This window comes from Theobroma umbraticum, unplaced genomic scaffold, assembly GCF_002168275.2.
Source record: "Theobroma umbraticum cultivar Fairchild unplaced genomic scaffold, ASM216827v3 scaffold_12.1, whole genome shotgun sequence".
NCBI classification, from domain to species: Eukaryota; Viridiplantae; Streptophyta; class Magnoliopsida; order Malvales; family Malvaceae; genus Theobroma; species Theobroma umbraticum.
In genome coordinates, this window is record NW_018397269.1 from 485,687 (window position 1) to 505,674 (window position 19,988).

Genomic DNA, 19,988 nt, shown 5'->3' on the forward strand with positions numbered 1-19,988 from the left:
GAATTAATAATTAAAATAAATATTTGGGTATTATTTTTTGTTGTAGATGTCAACTAATGAGGAAATAAATTTGGTAACTATTGAGACATCAACATCAACACCATCAACATCTACTCCCCATGCCACTATTAATTCTACTAAAGCTAACAAAACATGTGAAGTTGCAAGCAAAGTGTAGAAGTAAAGGGAACCACCTCAATCTACATCGATTATGTGGGATCACTTCACTAAATTTGTTGATAAGAAAGGTAAAAAGAAAGCTACATGTATTCATATGGTAAAGAATTGTGTGCTAATACAAAAAAAAAACATCTTCATTGAATAATCATATTAAAGTTTGTCTAAAGTTGAAATTGATCTGTACTAGTGAGGAGAACAAGCAAATGAAATTAGTTTTTACTTCGAGAAGAGATGGGTTGGGTAGTTGGAAGTTTGTGCAAAAGGCAATTAGGAGGAATTTAACCGAGATTATCATTTTAGATGAATTACCTTTTAGATTTGTGAAAAATCCAGGATATAGGAAACGCATAAACAAAGCATATCCTAGATTTCATATACCATCACAATGGATTATTGCTAGCGATTGTTATAAAGTTTATACTGATAAAAAACTCGAATAAAAAGATTTTTAAGATTATGTCTTGGGAGAATGTGTCTTACCACTAACACATGGACTTTGGTACAAAAAATTAATTATATGTGTCTAATTGCCAACTTTATTGATAATGGTGGGAAGTTGCAAAAAAGGATTTTGAGATTTTTTTCCCATTATTAGTCATAAAGGTAAGGCCATTGGGAAGGCAATTAGTAAATGTTTACTTGATTGGGAGATCCAAAAGATTTTTTCTATCACTATTGATAATGTTAGTTCAAATGATGTTGTAATAAGACATTTGAAGAAAAAATTTAATGTTGTTGGAACAAGTATTTTAGGAGGTAGATTTTTCCATGTGAGATGCATTTCTCAAACTGTTAATCTTGTGGAGTCTGATGGATTAAATAATATCAATACTTCAATTGCTCATGTTAGAGGGGTAGCGAGATATGTTGATAATCCCCTACTAGATTAGCCAAGTTCAAGGAGTATGCTGTTAGTACGAGAGTTGAAAGCAAGTGTTTATTGTATTTGGATGTGAGTACTAGATGGAACTATATTTTTTTTTTATGTTAGATACAGTTTTGAAATTTCAGAGAGTTTTTGCATCATTTGAGTTATGTGATAATAGCTACGTACTTACGTTAATAAGATTAGGAGATGGGGTGCCCGATGATAGAGATTGAGCAAATGTTATGAGGATTTCTCATTTCTTGAGAGAATTTTATGGTTTGAACTTGAGTGTTTTAGGCATGTCTTACATAACTGCTAATTCTTTCTTGGATTCCATTTCTGCTATGTAAACCATTTTAATTGAATGGCAAAATGGAAATGAAGTTTATTTACAATTTATGGAAATTAAGATAAAAGAGAAATTTGACAAGTATTGGAAAAATTTGGACAAAATGAATTTGGTGTTATTCATTGCCGTTATACTTGATCCGAGGAAAAAGTTTTCTTATGTTGAGTTCACTTTGCTAGAAGTGTATCCTCTTACACAAGCTTCAATGATGTTTTTTTTGGTAACACAAACAATGAATGAGTTATTTTGTTGTTATAAAAATATGTTACAACCTTAGTGAAAATGGTTAAGAGTGTCCAACGTCTATGGGATAAGGCACTAATGGTGGTTGTAGTGATAGTGTTGCTTTAATTTTGATTGGCAAAGAGACATAACGTACTAAAAAAAGATTAGATAAGATTAAGAAGCATCAATTAAACACTAGATTAAAAGAGTTGAAAACAGAATTAGAGAAATATTTATTTGAGCCTATGGATGTAAAGTTTCGATGATGATGAGTTTGATGTTCTCATGTGATGGAAACTCAATCAATTTAGGTTTCCTATACTTGTCACTATTTCTCATGATGTTTTGACTGTTTCCATATCAACGGTTCCTTTGGAATCTACTTTTAGTATTAGTGGATGTGTGCTTGATGCACATAGGAGTTTTTTGACTCCTAATTTCGGAATCTACTTAATTTATTTCTTGAAAAATTGTGTATGAACAAAAAAATTTTCAAATTTTTGATAATAAAATCTAACCTTATATCTAGAAGTACTTTTAGGTAATAAAAACAAATAGTAAACTAAACCAAATATTATCCTCCTAAGAACCAACAAACCAAATACTAAAATTCCAACTCTCGACAAAACAGCCACTTGCCAGTACATACTAATATGGTAGATATATTATGTGACTTCTTAGCTACTGTGTAATTTGCATTATGCTTAATTTTATATAAATTTTTAAATGATTATATTTATATTAATAATATTAATATCTAAATAGAGTGTATTTTAATTTTTATTCTTTGATACTTGATGATTAAATCTAAGTCATTTATTTATACATAAGTATAGAAAAAATTATATGAATGAATACATGTAAGAAAATCTTTCTAGATAATTAAATTTAATATTTTATTTTATTTTTTATTTTTTTGGATTTGGAAAAAAAAGATTCTAACTTTACTCTTTATGTAAGAGATCATGCATCAACCAATGAGCCGAATGCTCGAATGTAAATCAAGCATTTTATTCATATATATATATATGTAATAAAAACCCTTAAAATATCCTATTTTCAAAATGGATTAATTTGGTCAATCGATTTTAAATTTTTTTAACCAAATCGATAAAAATGACTTCACTGAACTTTCTAATTGATTTAACCAAATTAATTGAATTTTTTCAATTAATTTAATTACTTCAATTTTGATCGATTTCTGCTCACCCCAATGTGAATATTTTCCAAAACCAAATTACCTTCAGATTTTTGCACTCAAGTTTTTTGATCTTTTTCATTTTTTTAATTAAACCTTGTTTTTCACACTCTATATTCTACATTTTTTTAATTTGAAAATTTCCAACTACTTATTTGTATATTGTAATTTAATTTGTAATTGTTAATGTATAATATCTATGAACTATCAATTTACACTCTATATTTAACATGTTGGGTTGTTTTAATTACTTCCATTAACTTTTTTTTCTAAGTATTTTCCCTTCACTTTTTAAGAAAATTTACTTTTCTTTTTTCAATAAAAAAAAGTCTAGTTGCAATGGCGAATCCAACGGTTCATTTTGGGAGAGCCGAATAAATATTCTCTAATAATAAATTGAGTTTTTAATGTACTGTTTAGTGTATAGGTTTTTTTTTTGTTAAGCCAGTGTACAGTACCTATATATTATCAATGAATAAAATATTATCATTTTATTAATAAATATATTTAAAAACTAAGAATTTTAAAAAATAAATACTTATAATTTAAAAAACACTTATTTTGAGAGAATTTTAAACTTTTTTTTTTGTATACATATGAGGTGACACTATGATTTTGCGATAATGTATAGATACTATACATTGAAATGTATCGAATATAAATACTTTGTGATTAAGCGATATTTTATATTTGATATATTGAAAGTGTATAGCATCCTATCAATTAATTATAAAATGTCATCTCATAAATAAATAAAGATAAAATTTTAAAAAAATTAAAATAAATATTTTTGCAGAATAATAATTATTATTTACTTAGATAAAATCATAAAAACTAATGAATTTAATTCTGAAAGCATATTAAATACAAACAATTCGATAAAGTAACCAATTTTATGTTGTAACAATTTTGATTTGTATTTGTTTGAAAAGCAATAATAGGTATATAAAACTTTCAAAATCAATAAATCATTTTATAATTATGATTTATATAATTTAATTTAATTATAATGATGGAAAATGCATTATAAAAAATTAATTTTGACAACATTTCTCCAAATCTCGATACCAGCTCAATTTTTATAAATCAATGGTGTAAATTGTTTTACTTTTGAGAAAATTAAGATCTAATATTTGAATCCATTCTCTCTTGTTAGACATTTATATATTTATATATATATATAAATTCTTTTGATATATATATTTTTATTTTGAGAAGAAAAATTTAAATTAATTTTTAATAAAAAATTATGCACCAAGTATTCAATTAAATATTTAAATATATTTTTATAAATCAATTGATTTTCATTATTTGTAAATAAAAAAAACCGTTTTTCAGCCTAAACAGGACAAACCTGAAACCGAACCCGAATCCAAACATGTCCATCGCGGTGACACATAGCAACGCATTCCTCGTATCGTGCACGAGCAGAGCAAAGCTAACGTTGACATGTGTCACTCACTCACTCACTTTATTGTTGAAAATATTAAAGTTTAACCTCTTGTCTTTCTTAATTCTTATTAATCTCAGTGTTATTCGGCACAAATCTTCTCTTCGTTTCTTTCTTCTTCTTGTTTTTTCTCTACACCTCTGTCAAGGCTCAACACCCTGCAACTTGCCGTAAGGTATTAATATTTCCCATTTCTCTGCTTTACTTGACTTGGGTTTCTTGAGAAACTAACAGAAAATAATATTTTTTCCACTGTTCTTTTCTTATTTTTGGAAGATTGTTTGAATATGTAAGATGGGTATTTTAGGTTATTGACCCAGTTCTTAAAAGAGTCGTTTTTTGATTAATATATGGAAAATCTGGAGGTGGGCTTTTGTTCTTTTTGGCTTAGTCATGATAATTATAGATTATGAGAGAAATTGGTTTCATTTATTGGAAAATGAATTTGCTTGGGGGTAAATTGATCACGGTTTAAGAGTCTTTTTTTTTTTAGAATTACCTTTAATTTATTCATTTCTTATATTCAGTTTTTTCAGTGGCTGCAATTAAGTGAACAAAAAGAAATCTTAAAATGAAGATCCCGGTTGGAAAGAATTATATCTTGAGAATATATTTGTATAGTACTTAAGTGCCTTGGTGAAGAGTTGTGTATCCATAAAGTTGTTATGTGATAAAATTATGTGAAATTGTAAATAGCGCACTAAATAGACTGCACATATGTGCATGAAAACTTGAGAGACAAAATGGACTGCTTTGGGTTAATCCTGGAATTCAATTATGAGCTTTGAAAATGGAATGAAATCATCCCATGATATTATTTAATAGAGACCCTAGTTTACTTATCTCTCATGACTTGCTCTAACCAATTTTTTTATTTTACTTACTGATTTTTTGTTTTGAGTTAGAGCAGCTGACACACCATTCAAATGGATGCTGATGTCATTCATGAAGAAGGTGTATCTGGTGATGATTTCAATAGTATGGAACCGGAGGCAGGATCAAATAGAGCTGACATACTTGATGGGATTTCATCTGGTGGGGAGGTGAACGGAGAATTAGGAAGGGCTAGCGATATTCTAACAAGATTAGAATTAGATTTAGCATGTTCTTCAGAGAAATTGGTTAACTTAAGTATACTTACAATGCATGTGGCTACTAGAGAAACTGACTTTGAATCGTTTATGTCAGAGAAAAATTTTATGCTAGTAGATTTGGTTGAGAAGGCTCTGGAATTTGATCTCTTATCTGGGATATTAGATTCAGAGGCTAGAGAACTGGATAAGTTTATGGAGAGTATTGAAACTGATATTATTGGTGCGTGTGAGACTATATCTTCATTTAAGTACTTGGGAGAAACTTTCTTCAAAATGGAGGAAAAGTTGCATGGTTATGAAGAATCATTAAAGCAGTCACAAGATCAAGTCTCCGAAATAAAGATGCAAGCTGCTGATTTCCAAAGGATTTTGTCATGTCTTCATGGAAATGAAAATTGTAAGCTACAGACCTCTTACTAATTTTGTTTTGTTTTTATGTTTTGGGCTTCTATGTAATTGAAGAATAAATGATTGGCAGTTGCTTTAGAAGTTTATAACATGGATTAGATGTGTTTGTTTCTGCACTTGCATGTCCAATATACCAATGTAAAGGAGTAGTGAAAATGTTATTGATACTATGACTTATAGTTGTCTTTATGTGGTAACTGAATGCTTTTAGAGCAATTTTATATATTGTCTAGCCAAATTTGCTGGTTCTTGTTAAACCTGCCTGAAATAAAGTAAATTTTTTTTATGAATCTTTTTTTTTCCTCATTTAAGCGAAAAGACAAGGAATAAATAAAAAAAAAATTTACTTTTATGTCTCCTTCTAATGCATGCATATTAGCAGGGAATGATGTAAAAGGTGTGAATGTCTCAGAAGCTGATCAATCGTCTAATAATAATGCAAAGATAAAAATGCAAACTATTGAACAGCAAAGGCATATTTTGAGGATGCTAGAGAAATCTTTGGCTAGGGAAATTGATTTGGAAAAGAAGTTAGCAGAATCAAGGCAAATTGAGGAGGAGATGAAACCGAGGCTACTCTCTTTAGAACATGGGATGACCTGCCTTGAGGAAGAGGCAGTGGATGTTAGTGAAAGGTTGTTTGAAGCAGATAATGCAGCGGCAGTGTTGAAGGGGATCTCAAAAGAGCTACTGGGTCGACTTCAAATCGTCCAGTTTAATTTGAATAGTTCAACTCATCGAGAAACTGAGCTAAGGTTGAAGCTTGAAGATTCTGAAGAGAAGTTGGAAGCCAAAGAAAGTGCATTGCAGAAGCTTGAAAGTGGTGGAACCAGAGTCAATGACTTCCTTCTAGCACAGACAGACAACCTAAAAGCAAAGTTGACGGAAGCTGAAAATAAGTTCATTCTTGCCAATTCTGAGGCATTCACTTTGCGTGAGAAAGTAGATTTATTAGAGAAGCAACATAAAGAATCTGAGTTTAACTTGTTAAGTGCAAAAGCCTCTGCCGATAAAAGTCGTGAATGGTGTGATGTTTTACGTTCTGAGATCAATGAATTAGAAAATGTTATTGACGATTTGAAAGATAAATTATCTAAAGCAGAAGATAGAGCAGACAATGCTGAAGCCAAATGCAAATTACTAGGTGAGACGAACATGGAACTTAATGAAGAGCTGGGTCTTCTTAAAAGCCATAATATAACTTCTGAAAAGGTTGAAGCACTTGAGAGACAATTGAAGGAATCTGAGATTCGGTTATTAAATGCTGTGGCTTCTGCTGAAGCTAGTCAGGAGAAGGAAAATATGTTGTATACTACAATTGGAGATATGGAAAATTTAATTGAGGGTCTAAAATTGAAGCTTTCAAAAGCTGATAATCGAGCTGATAGTGCAGAAGATAAGTGTATCATATTATCTGAGACTAATGCTGAGCTAAGTGAAGAACTGAGCTTTTTGAGGGGTAGACTAGATTGCTTGGAGGCATCTTTAAATCAAGCTGAGGAAATAAAAATGGCGACTGCAAAGGACATTGGCATTCGTACCAAACTGATAGCAAATTTGCTCATGCAACTAGCTGTGGAAAGAGAGCGCCTTCACCAGCAGGTATGGCTTCCTTTACCTGTGATTTATCATTGTCAGTTTTCATTTTCAATATGGATTTGTAACTGAAACATGCCCTCTGTTTGCCATTCCATTGATTACATCTATAATGTACTTTCCACCTTTTTTGAGGTCTTGTATTGGGTTAAAAAGAAAAACAAGTTGAAAATTATAATGAATAAAAATATGGGCTTATATTAAGATTGAAAATGACTGATTCCTTTGTCAAAAAGTATTGATAACTCTCTAACTGGTTCACCTTAATCAACACAATAAAGACTCAATAGTTTTTTGGGTTATTCTACATAAACTTTGATGAAACCTTGTCAATTGGCCCAATTTGGTATCATAAGCATGTGCAAGTTATTCAAAAATTGAATTAAAAATTCTTGAAAATTGTTTAACCTTTTGAAGGATTGAAACTGACATGTGAATAAGCATTTCACCAATGTGCATTTTCCCTTCTTTGAATAATCTAAGATGCGATTCATATATTCCTGTAATTGCATTAACTCTAATTAGCACAGGCTTTCCTACTGTTAACTTTATTTTAGGGTATATAATGGCAGTTCAAGTGTCCTTTTTAACCATATTTTACTTTGGTAGTTTATAGTACCAAGTAAAGATTTAAACATGTTTTGCTGGAGATAGAATGGGTTTCTGACAACTTTTATTTATATCAGCACTGCTTCCAACTAATCTATATTGTTAAGCAGATATCTGCACTAGCACTGGAAAATAAAATTTTGGTAGTGAAGTTGAAGCAAACAGACAAGGATCCATCTATTATTGGGAGCCATGAGAGTAGGGGAAATGTCAAGGAATTTTTGTTTTCAAAGCAAGACTCTAGTACTGCTTCTGCAAGAGAAAGTAACGAAGAAATAACCAAGTTGTCAGCTGATGGTTCTGAGGTAGGTGTTTGCTAATTTATTTCTCTTGTTAGTAAATAGAGTTGCATTTCTAGTAATTGAAGTAACTTTTTCATTTGTTTTACATGTCTTCCCCATGAATAGATGATGATTTTATGCTTCATGCTATAAAATACTTATCTGGATGGCTAAGTTACTTTGTTCAGACATAATGTTTCAAAATATGTCTTCTGTTGTTACATTATTTGAGTTTGTGGCCATCTAGCTGCCTTCTTAATCAACTATATTTTAGGAGAACTGTATGTAGTTGAAGAATATGTTAATAAAGGACTGGCATAAAGGCTGTGTTATCTGGAGGTATTGCTATTTGATTGGCTGGTTGCACAGTGAACTGTTACCTACTCTTGCAGTTTGCTTTGCCTGACGCTTGTCCTGGTTTGCTAGATTCCATGTGTATTGGGTGGCTTATGAGGTTTTTCCATGTACTGTATTGTCTGGTGGCCATTGGACTCTTGGAGAAATAAATTTGTCCATGAATGGTAATGATGATGGTTTGGGTATCCCAAACTTGATGGAATAAAGGAACTGTAAATGAAATTTAATATTTCTTGAAAGTAGGGATAGCATGTGTAAGATGAGTTAAATTACTGATAGGCACTCTGCTTCTTAATCTCTCTTTGTGATCTTTGATCCTGTTGATAATTGCAAATCATGACATCTTAAGGTTATATTTGGAGAGACAAAATAATTTCTCCATTGATTTAGACTATGGTATCTTTAGCAGTTTACCTTGGATTTCCCTTGCTATCTGCTAGGATACACTCATTTTGTATGTGTATGCTCTTATGTTCATATATTCTTTTGCACCAGTTGTCATAAACTTGACACTCTTTCCTGCTTGCTTCGCCTTCTTGCTACATTTAGTCTGAAATCTTAATTGGTATTGCAATTTGACTAGCCCTGTGGTTTTTTTGTTTTTCTATTATTTTATTTTGTTAAAACCCCTTCGTAGAATTGGGATGAAAAAGTACAATAATCTCTTACATTTGAAGGGGTTTTTTTACATTGATATCTAATCTTGTAGCACCTTGTATTTTCTGTTTTTGAATCTCATCTATTGTAGATTATATTAGGTTCGTAGTCAAGGAGTCAAAATTATGGCTGCAAAGGATAAATGATATCTTAAATGCACCAAACGCTAAAGAAATAGAAAATAGAAAAAGAGAGCAAAAGGAGAGGAAAAGAGACAGGGACTAGAAGAAAGCTAGAACAAGAGCGAAAAACTCAAGTCTATATTTGATTCTTAATAATCCAAAAACTGATTGACTATGGTCTCACTTCAATCTTAATAATCCAGAAACTGATTGACTATAGTCTTCACTTCAAATAACAAATTTGTATGAGTTATCTAAAACCCTTGTGTGAAGACCACCTAAAATTAGATAAAGTCCTATTTTTCTAAAACTTTTACCATAGTTAGGTTTGTCTAAAATCCTTAGGTGGTGGTCCTGCATCAACATATACCTTTTCCTTTTTTTTAATGTTTCCTTTCCATTTTTTTCCCTCACTTGTACTGTGTTTTCCAGAGATTTCGAATTTGGATGATTGCTAGCAAGGAAACATTGTTGTAAATTTCTAATACTGTTGGTGTGATTTGCTATTCACAGTTGGACAAGACTACTGAATCTGTTGGTGAATCTGAAGTGAAACCTGCAGATGCCACATCTGAGTTCGAGAACGTGAGGAGAATAGATGCAAGATTGCTCAGCTTCAAGCATGTTTCCTTGGCATTGCTCATCCTGTTAATTTCAGCGGCCGTTTATTTTTTCAAGATGCAGGAGTGTCCCTTCTAATGATGACGTAAGCATTCCTCCTATCTATCATTTAATCTTTGATGTGGTTTCTGTGCATTTTCTTTCCTATATAGCAAATCTGTTGGAAATCAGGAATGTGAACTCTACCTTGCTAAAATGGTTTGAATTCTCAAATCTTTTCCACTAAAATTTTCCTTGGATCTTTTTGCAGAATATGCATGATCATGAAATTCAATTTTTGGGTGAGTGATACTATGGGAAAGCTAATGCCATGAAGACCTTTGAATACATATGAATTTTTGCTGCAGTGGTAGAGTCTAGTTTTTCATGACTTACAAGACAACCAGCTCTGTTAACATAGGCAACAGCTCTGTTAACTTCCTGGAAAATTACTCATGTTGTAGACTTAATTGCAATCTTCACATTTTTAAGCAAAGTACTTGTGCAATCTTCACATTTTTATCAAAGTCTGCTAAGGTCTTTTTTTCATGAAAACTACATCTCTGCTCCTAACAATCTTTTTCTTCTTTGGATCCCATAACTTGTAAACAAATTCATAATCACCATTATAGAAGTAATTCATCCTCATTAACACAAAATCAGCAAGTACCACAACAAGAGAACATTGAATCAAAAACAACAGATAGAAACTAAACACGTGCAAAATCTTAATAAAAAACTCAATAAAATCTCAGAAAAGGATCGTTGGCAATTCATCAAGCAGTAATCAATCGTTGATCTTGTTTTCCTTATTTTGTTGTTACCATTGGAACCTTATCTATATAAATACCTTGCAATACTTATGTAAAAAACACACTGAAAAATAATACAATAAAATTACACAATTCACTTTTTCTTATTCTTTTACCCTTCATCTTTGCCTTATGTTTGTTCTCCCAAATTCTTAAATTTTCTTCATGGTATCAATGTCACCTATTGATTGGTAGTCCTCATCTTTTTTGTTTCTTGCCTCATCTTCTTCTCTTATTGTTGGAACCTCACTTTTTATTTCCTCTCTCTTGTTTTTGTTCTCTTTTTTGCCTTACTATTATCTTTCTTCTCTTACCCAACTCTCTCATCTACCTTGTTGCCATTTTTTTTTCTTTCCCATCTCTCTGTGAAAGTCTTTGAAGAAGAGAAAAACCCATTCCTTTTAGTTTGGGTATTCAAAATTTCCTTTCCTCTAGCTAAGATTTTTGGGCGTCGCTTTTAGTTTTCTTGTTAATATGATTTTCGTTTCTTTACCTCTCTCATTGACCTCTCTTTTCTTTATTGTTATTTTTTTTTTGTTATTTATTCTGCTACTCTTAAAACGATATAGCTTTTGGGATTAGTATACATAAAAAAAACTTATTCTTTCTTTTTCCTTGTAGAAGCCCACCAACAACCAACTCTCTCTTTCTCTTAAGAACAAAAAATTAAAACAAAAATAAAATCAAAATTTTTTTGCAGCACTTTTCTCTAGCTTTCTTCACTTTCTTCTTTTGTTATTTCTTTTCTCCCTTTTTTTTCCTTATTTTGTCAAAAATAAAAACTCACTTTTTAATCACCAGTTAGAATTTTTTTATAATAAATCTCTAATTCTATTTCTCCATAAGTATATCTTTTGATTTTTCCCATTTTACATCTTTCTAATTCTATTACTATTTCATTCAAGTTTATTCTTCTTATTTGACCTCTCTCCCATTTAGGAAACTGTCACTGGTAGAAATGAGAAATTTCCTTGCAAGAGTTATGCAAGAAACATTAAAAATGCATAGATGAGAACTTTCCACTACTTCATTGCATCTGCTCTAAATAAAATGAGCAGCAACTACAATTATGTTAGCTCCCAAGGTCTTCAGTTAATGGAGATTGCTGTCAATGAGATCCCCTCCAATGCAACTAGATTTATAATCGAAAGAATGAAGGGAACATGTTTGGGAGATAAGACTAACCTACCCTATGGAAATATAATTTCCTCTCTGGTTATAAAGAAAAATATCTGGAGCACTAGATTTCAAGTAGACTAGATTAAAAGCAAGCATCAGGGATCTTTTTAAGATGCTTGCCAAAGATGGGGTACAAGTTGGTAGGTAAGGAGTGCATTAAATTCCTTAAAGGTACACCAATAACAACTAGTGCTGAAACTCCTTCAACACCCGCTTCAAAAGCAAATGAACTTCTTATTTCAAATAAAATGATGTTTAATCTACTAATGAAGATTGATGGAAAATAGCCTAAACAAGTTAAAAGGGACAGGAAATTAGAAGAGAATTGAAGAGAAGTTTCAAAATATTAAGACTTCTCTTCTCAAGGAAAAAGAAAAAGACATGGATATTGAAACTCCTGCAACTACCTCTTCCCAAAGTAAAGCTGCAGCTGAGAGGACTGCCATAGAGGTATTTGAGGTACATGCTTTTGATCTTGAGGTTGGAATTGAAAGGGAGAGTGTTGATATAAATCAACTTGAGGTTCCTGCACTAGCGCTTGAAAATGAGAAGCAAGGTGATAAGGTAGCTGATGAAGCTGAAGTAGAAAAGGAAACTACTAACGAAACAGAGCAAGAAAGGAAAGGTGTGGCTAAACAAAAGAAAGTAACTGGAGCTAAACAAGAAGAAAATGAAGCAGAAGCATAGCAAAGGGAGAAAGATAACATCACCTCTAAAGCCACAAAAGTAGCAGTAGTAGAAACCTTAGGCTTCTCTGAAGAAATCTTCCTTTTTAACTTTATTAACAAACTAGTGAGGGAAGAATCTGCAAAAGCAGAAGTTACTGTAAAGAAAACAATAGTTGAAAGAGTATATATATCTCCTAAACTTGACCTACCTTATCCGAACCTGAATCCTTTAACCTTATCCATGTTAAGCCCTTAGCTATGCATTTAGGAACTGAGGAATCCTCAATAAATGAGTCTTCAACATACTTGGATTAAGGGAATAGACATATAATAGGAACCTTTTTTGGTTGATGACACAAAAAGGGAAAAGGTAGGAGAAAAAATAAGATGTTTGTGAAAGGTAGGAGAAGAAATAGGATGTTTGTGGTTGATCTGTTGTTATATTTTTGTTGTTTATCTTTATGTGCTGTGGTAAACAAATTGTGAACAACGACTGGTTGGTTATTTTTACATTTATACATATATATATATATATGTTTGATTGCAATTTGCAAATTTATGGTTAATACTAAAATATCTATATATAGATATATATTTAATTTACACATTTGAATTTAAGCACAAAAGAATCAAATAACAGTCAAAAACTATTTGTAACAGTTAGTTTTTATCTCTAACAGCCAAAAGTAATTTTAAAGTATTTAAAACCTCTTTAACAATTAAAAATGATATAAATAAGTTACTAAGAGTGATTTTAAGCTTAGAAAACAAAAAAACTTTTTTTTACACTTGTATTTCACTCTTATCTTTGTGAAAGTGTTTGAGTCAAAATTTGTACAACTTAGATCAGTTAGGTGATCATTTGTACATCTCTTTTATCTTCTATTTTCTATTTACTTAGAGTGTGTGAGACACTTTAAGGGTAATCTAAGATCGGGGAAGCTTATGACTTGTTGTAAAAGGGTTGTAGCTTGCGTTAGAAGTTCGTCTTGTAAAAGCTAGGTGAAAATTGTTAATTTCACTAGTTCTAATGAAGTTGAGTTGAAAATCCTTAATTAGGAAGATCAAGATAGTGAATGTAGGTCGGACAGTCCGAATAATTATAAATATTATGTTTGGTCCACTTCTCTTAACCTGTGTTTACTTCAACAAGTTTTCAAACCATCCATTTTAAGTCTTTCAAACGGTTTTTAAATTTCAAAAGCTACTTTCAAAAATAATTTTAAGTACTATTCATCCCCTCTAGAACTTCTTTTGAGACAAACATGCAATTATCTTTAAATGTAGTAAATTGTATCAACATTCCTAAATAAGCACTATATCCGACTAGTTAAAGGAAAATGTAAAAGAAAAAAAGTGACACTGAAGAATACTTGTAAAGACTAGGAAAGAATGATAATTCAGTTCAGCTAATATTAAACATTCAATCAGAGGCACCATTACACAAAGAGAAAGAGAAAGATGATTTCTTGGCAATTTTAATTTTAATCTTAGAAGGAAAGTAATATTTTGTCAAGTACTCAAAATCACAATGTTAAATGAGATAATTACTTGGTAAATTATTTTGTCATTAAAGCATTTAATGGGCTTACTTTGGTTTTCATACATATTTTCAAAAAGGAAATTAAATCTTTTTGTTTTTTTTATAAATGAGTTATGAAATAATCTCATTAAAAATAATGTCAAGTTTAATAAGAAAAGGGAAAATTTAAGTGATAATGATTTTAATCATGATATTTATAAAAGTAACTCCATCAAATATTGAAAGTTTTTAATAAAAGGAGAGTTCAAATTTAATTTTTGTAAAGAAGATAAATTATTATATCTATTATGGATTCAAATAATCAAGTAAGAAAATATTTATATTTATTTCTTAACACCATAAATCTTGTATATTTAAACATTTGACTTATTAATCAATAAGTACATTTATCATCTACTCAAAGATTTGTATTCTTCCAAATTTTTTTATTCAATTTAATCTCAAAACATCTCAATTTTATTTAATTTAATCCTTATACTGTACACTTTTGTTTAATTTAATCTCTATAATGTGGCTTAGATTTTTGTTTTGAATATTTTTTTACGAGCTTCCACGTCATCATGTCAATACCATATGGAATTGTCACATCGACATATCAAAGTGTCATGGCATTGCCATGTCAGCAAATTTGCTATATCAATGTTAACGCCATCACCTCTAACGATAAATATCGATGGTGTAAGAGAAGGACTAAATTATACCAATTCTCAAAATCGAGAAATTAAATTAAACAAATTTTGAGTACATGAATTAAATTGATAAAAATACATGGGTATAAGGACTATTTTGGTACTTTAATAAAAAATGTTTTAAATACAAATAGCAAATAAACGTAGTTTTGCACAAACAGAAAAAGAAAAGAAAAAGAAAATCCATGTGGTATTTTTTGGTTTGACATTTCACCATCATTTAACATGTCAATGTCATATTAATACCACGTTGACGTTAGAGAGAGGAATTAAATTGTACAAATTTTCAAAATGTAAGGATTAAATTAACTAATTTTTAAATAAAAAGATTAAATTAATAAGAACACTTTGTTGGGTACTTCCACCAATAGAAAATACAAAAAGAGAGCAAAAGGAGTGGAAAAGACAAGGATTAGGAAAGCTAGAACAAGAGGGAAAGGTTCCAAGCCTATATTTGATTCTTAATACTCCAAAAACTGATTGACTATGGTCTTCATTTCAATTCTTAAAAATCCAGAAACTGATTGCTATACTCTTCATTTCAAATAACAAATTTGTAAAGACCACCTAAAACCCTAGTGTAAAGTCCTATTTTTCTAAAACTTTTACGTTAGGTAGGTTCTAAAATCCTTGGGTGGTGGTCCTGCAACAACGTATTCCTTTTCTTTCTTGTATGTTTCCTTTCCATTTGTTTCCCTTGCCTGTACTGTGTTTTCCAAAGATTTCTAATTTGGGCAATTGCTAGAAAGGAAACATTGTTCTAATATTGTTGGTGTGATTGTTACTCACAGCTGGACAAGACTACTGAATCTGTTGTTGAATCTGAAGTGAAGCCTGCAGATGCCACATCTGAGTTCGAGAATAGATGCCAGATTGTTTAACTTCAACCATGTTTCCTTGGCATTGCTCATCCTGTTAATTTCAGCGGCCGCTAATGCCCGCCTTTAGTGATGACGTAAGCATTCCTTCCTCCTATCATTTGATCTTGACAAGGTTTCTGTGCATTTTCTTTCCTATAGAGATTCTGTTGGAAATTAGGAATGTGAACTCCACCTAGCTAAACTGGTATGAATTCTCAAAATCTCTTCCACTTAAATTTTCCTTGGATCTTTTTGCAAAATATGCATGATCTTGAAATTCAATTTTTGAGTGGGTGATACTACGGGAAAGCTAATGCCATGAAGATCTTTGAATACATATGAATTTTTGCTGCAGTTGTAGGGTCTAGTTTTTCATGACTTATAATGCATCAGCTCTGTTAAGACAGGCAACAGCTCTGTTAACTTCCTGGAAAATTATAGATTTAATGGCAATGTTGTGCTGATCTGTAGATTGAAGGATTCTTGGCTTTAATTTGAACTTGGTAATCATGGTAAATTCATTTGCAGGTGTAAATCTCTTTCTTCATTCTTTAAAATTTGAAACTTGATTTTTTTTAATCATTGCTTCTACGTAGATCAGCTTATAAAGCATATTACTGAGATGGTGATTCGATCATTACAAAAAAAGTTGGAACTTTAAAATTATTACTCTTCAGCATTTTCAACTCCCAAATAGTTTGACTAATGTTTGAAGCATCACCTAGGGAATGCTAGTGGCAGATGAATTTTGGTGTGAACTTGAAGTGGGCTTTTTGGTAGCCAGCGTTTACCCTATTGGTCTTGCAATACTAGATCTTTCAGCACCACTGTATACTTGCAGGCCGCTGTGTCAGAAGAGGCAAATTTCTCTGTAGGCAATATTTGTCATCTAACTTAATAACATACTACTAGAATGAATTGATTATTCAATTTTTTCCATTTGCCTCCGCGGCATTAAATAAAATTACAAACTACACAAGCTGATTTTCAGCTCTTCTTGCTCCTTTAGTTGGTTTGCCTCTTCTTCAAGGAAAAAATCTATATCAGCCACGTAGCATCTCATCTCATCAACTAATATACCAAGCTTCTCATATATCTCTTTGCATCTTGGATGAGCCTTGTCCCCAACAAGGAATGCATGAACCTCATCCTTTACTTCAATCCAGCTACAACCAGGTTCCTTCTTCAGCTTATTATACCTCATTATCTTCCTCATATCTGAAACCTTGTCCCACATTCCGGCATCAGCATATATATTCGATAGAAGAATATAAGCTGACGAATCTTGTGGGTCCAATTGCAAAAGAGAATTGGCCACTTTTTCTGCCACCTCTACATTGCTATGGATTTTGCAAATGCTAAGCAGAGTTCTCCAAATAACATCATCTGGTTCAAAGGGCATATCGTTTATAAGCTTTAATGCCTCACTAACTTGGCCTGCCCTGCCCATTATATCCACCATACAGGAATAGTGCTCCAACTGAGGAGCTAAACCATAGTTACTTGACATCAAGCCAAAATAATGCAATCCCTTTTCTACCAGCCCTACATGTGCACATGCTCGAAGGACTGAAACAAATGTTGCATGGTTAGGCGTTACATTCTCAAGTATCATATCCTCAAAAACTTTAAGGGCTTCTTCTCCGAGACCATGTTGGGCATACCCACAAATCATGGCATTCCAAGTTACAAAATCCCGATTAGTTGCTTTCTCAAACATTAGCTTGGAATCATGCATGTTTCCACATTTTGAGTACATATCGACAAGGGTGCTGCATATGTACACATCTGACTGCAATTCTAGCTTGATAATTTGAGCATGAATTTGTTTACCAATTCCAACTGTAGCCAAATTAGCACAGGTATCAAGAACTGTGGCGTAAGTGAAGTGATCTGGCTTTACACCCATCTCCAACATTCGAGAGAAAAAATTCTGAGCTTCTTCACTTTCTTTTTGCAGTGAAAATCCAGAAATGATTGCATTCCAACCAACCATCGTCTGTTGCTCTATTCTGTCATGGATCTTTTCGGCCTCTTCCATCATCCCACACTTGGAGTACATATCAACAAGAGCACTTCCTACAAATGAATGCAACCCCATTCCAGATTTGATGATTCTATTATGGATCTCCATGCCATAATTCAAGGCTTGCTGACCAGAACAAGCTTTTAAGACACTGCCATAAGTGAACTCATCGGGCTCCATCCCAGAATGTAGCATGGAAACAAAATGAGAGAGTGTTTCCTCTTCATTTCCATTCTGTTCATTCGCTGCAATAATTGCATTCCAAGAAATAGCATCCCTTCTCTCCATTTCATGAAAAACATGACATGCTTCAGCCAAAGCTCCACACTTACTGTACATGTCAAGAATAGCGTTGGCCACACAAATATTTGACTCAAAAGTACTTTTGACTGCTAAGGCATGTACTTGAACACCCTCCACAGACCCTTTAATTACTGCACAAGCACTAAATGCTCCGGACAAACTTATTTCATCAAAACCAAGATCAGACTTGAGCAGAAGTTGGAATAAATGCAAAGCTTGGAAGCCCCGATCACATCGGGCATAACCAATAATAATGGCATTAAAAGATTGCAAATTGCGAATTGGAAACAAGTTAAATAACTTTTGAGCATCAGTCATACTACCACATTTTGCATACATATCCAGAATTGCTGTTCCTACAATCAAATCCAATCCAAAATTACTCTTCAAGGCATGACCATGGAGCTGTCTACCTAACCTAAATGCAGACAACCCAGCACATGACCTGAAAACACTAGCATAAGCAGATTGGTTAACCACAATTCCTTCCCTTTGCATTTCCTTGAACAATTCCACACTCTTAACAAACTTATCATTTTGAACACAACCCGAGATTGCAGCACTCCAAGAAACCCAATTCTTCTCAGGCATTTGATAAAAGAACCTAATTGAATCATCTAACCTCCAACATTTTCCATACATATCCACTAAAGCGCTACCTGTAACCACATCTTTATCAAAACCAACTTTAACAGCGATACCATGAACTTGTACCCCCACATAAAACTCTTCCAAAAGAGCACAAGCTTTCAAAACAACAGCAAAACTCGTCCAATCAAACTGAACTCCCATTCTCCCCATTTCCACAAAAACCTTAATAGCCTTCAAACCCTCACCATTCTTCAGGTACCCTGAAATCAACGAATTCCATGAAACAACATCCTTTTCAGGCATTTCATCAAAATAGCTGTTCGCAATCCCCATCATCCCATTACTAGCAAACCCAAAAATCAACGCATTCCACGACACAACGTCTCGCTGAGACATTCTATCAAACACTTTATTAGCGTACCCCAAATTCCCACATTTTATGTACAGTTGGATCAAACAATTGGCAACAAAGATTGTTGGGATAAACCCAGATATTATCATTTGACAATGGGCTTGTTTGCCTGGGTTTAAGGATGTTTGGTTCGAACATTCTTGGAAAATGTGGGAAAATGTTTTCTTCTTTCTGGGTATTGGTCGGTTTTTCATTAGAGAAACAGATAGAGATTCGAAGAAATGTTTGCCTGATGAGGAACAAGAAAAAAGGAGTTTTGGGAAGTGAAAGTGAGAGATTTTAAGTGCCATGCAAAATCATTAGTTACTATCATGCTTTGGCGGGATTTTTGACCGTTGGTACTAGGTTAGTTATCCAGTCTTTTCAGTATTGAGATGATTGGTTAGGGATTTGGAGGGCTAGACCAAGCCCAATCCCACCTTGCCCACAAGACGGTAAAACCAGACAAACAGCCCAATCTTACCACTCAGAGGCAAAGTAAGCCTTCCACATTCTGAATTACTTTAAATTAATATATATTGATAAAATTTATCATTGATCACTTTATAATCTAAATAAATATTTTTGATCAATTGAATAAAATATTCACTAGAAGAATGTTGGTAGGAAGTGACAGCTGCATTTGTTCTATAGCCACTTGGCAAACCCCTGGCAGCTTCTTGCAAGTAACTCCTTTCCTCTCTTTCTTCTTTCTTTATGATATTCTTTTTGCTTCACATTTGTTCTAGTGATTCTTTTTCATACTCTCGATTTTTTATTCATTTTTCTACGCAGAAAAGTTCCGCTTCCTCTCTTTGCCTTGCACTACAGGGTCGCAACCTAGGCTTAATTGCAACTTCCCACACTATATATACACTTGAATGGAAATCATTCTGTTGCTTAGGTCTGTAATTGATCGTACACCCTTTTGC

General features: G+C 32.4%; 2 protein-coding genes and 1 long non-coding RNA gene across 5 annotated transcripts; 1 reads left to right on the top strand and 2 right to left on the bottom strand.

The window, feature by feature from the left end:
* Positions 1 to 4,293: 4,293 nt before the first annotated feature.
* On the top strand, positions 4,294 to 10,552 carry WIT1 (WPP domain-interacting protein 1). 3 transcript variants are annotated; one of them, XM_021440743.2, is made up of 6 exons: positions 4,294 to 4,445; positions 5,181 to 5,761; positions 6,152 to 7,374; positions 8,088 to 8,282; positions 9,908 to 10,100; positions 10,266 to 10,552. In XM_021440743.2, the coding sequence occupies exons 2-5, from the start codon at positions 5,197 to 5,199 to the stop codon at positions 10,091 to 10,093; spliced, it is 2,169 nt and encodes a 722-aa protein (XP_021296418.1). In that variant the 5' UTR covers positions 4,294 to 4,445; positions 5,181 to 5,196; the 3' UTR covers positions 10,094 to 10,100; positions 10,266 to 10,552. The 3 variants fall into 3 exon arrangements, with proteins under 3 accessions (XP_021296418.1, XP_021296420.1, XP_021296419.1); XM_021440745.2 differs by having other exon boundaries at positions 6,155 to 7,374; XM_021440744.2 differs by having other exon boundaries at positions 4,347 to 4,445; positions 5,176 to 5,761.
* A 1,569-nt stretch (positions 10,553 to 12,121) lies between these two features.
* Positions 12,122 to 13,073, bottom strand: LOC149526567 (uncharacterized). The gene is made up of 3 exons (XR_016351870.1): positions 12,863 to 13,073; positions 12,696 to 12,790; positions 12,122 to 12,511 (listed from the first exon to the last, which is right to left on the bottom strand). It is a non-coding gene; the product is annotated as an uncharacterized LOC149526567 (long non-coding RNA).
* A 3,418-nt stretch (positions 13,074 to 16,491) lies between these two features.
* On the bottom strand, positions 16,492 to 19,437 carry LOC110425839 (Pentatricopeptide repeat (PPR) superfamily protein). The gene has a single exon (XM_021440894.2). The coding sequence runs from the start codon at positions 19,365 to 19,367 to the stop codon at positions 16,710 to 16,712; it is 2,658 nt and encodes an 885-aa protein (XP_021296569.1). The 5' UTR covers positions 19,368 to 19,437; the 3' UTR covers positions 16,492 to 16,709.
* Between the last annotated feature and the right edge of the window lie 551 nt (positions 19,438 to 19,988).

Coding starts and splice junctions, on each gene's coding strand:
- WIT1 (XM_021440743.2), top strand. CDS start 5,197: ATGGATGCTGATGTCATTCATGAAGAAGGTGTATCTGGTGATGATTTC. Junction 5,762..6,151: donor TCTTCATGGAAATGAAAATT/GTAAGCTACAGA, acceptor CATGCATATTAG/CAGGGAATGATGTAAAAGGT. Junction 7,375..8,087: donor GAGAGCGCCTTCACCAGCAG/GTATGGCTTCCT, acceptor ATTGTTAAGCAG/ATATCTGCACTAGCACTGGA.
- LOC110425839 (XM_021440894.2), bottom strand. CDS start 19,367: ATGGCACTTAAAATCTCTCACTTTCACTTCCCAAAACTCCTTTTTTCT.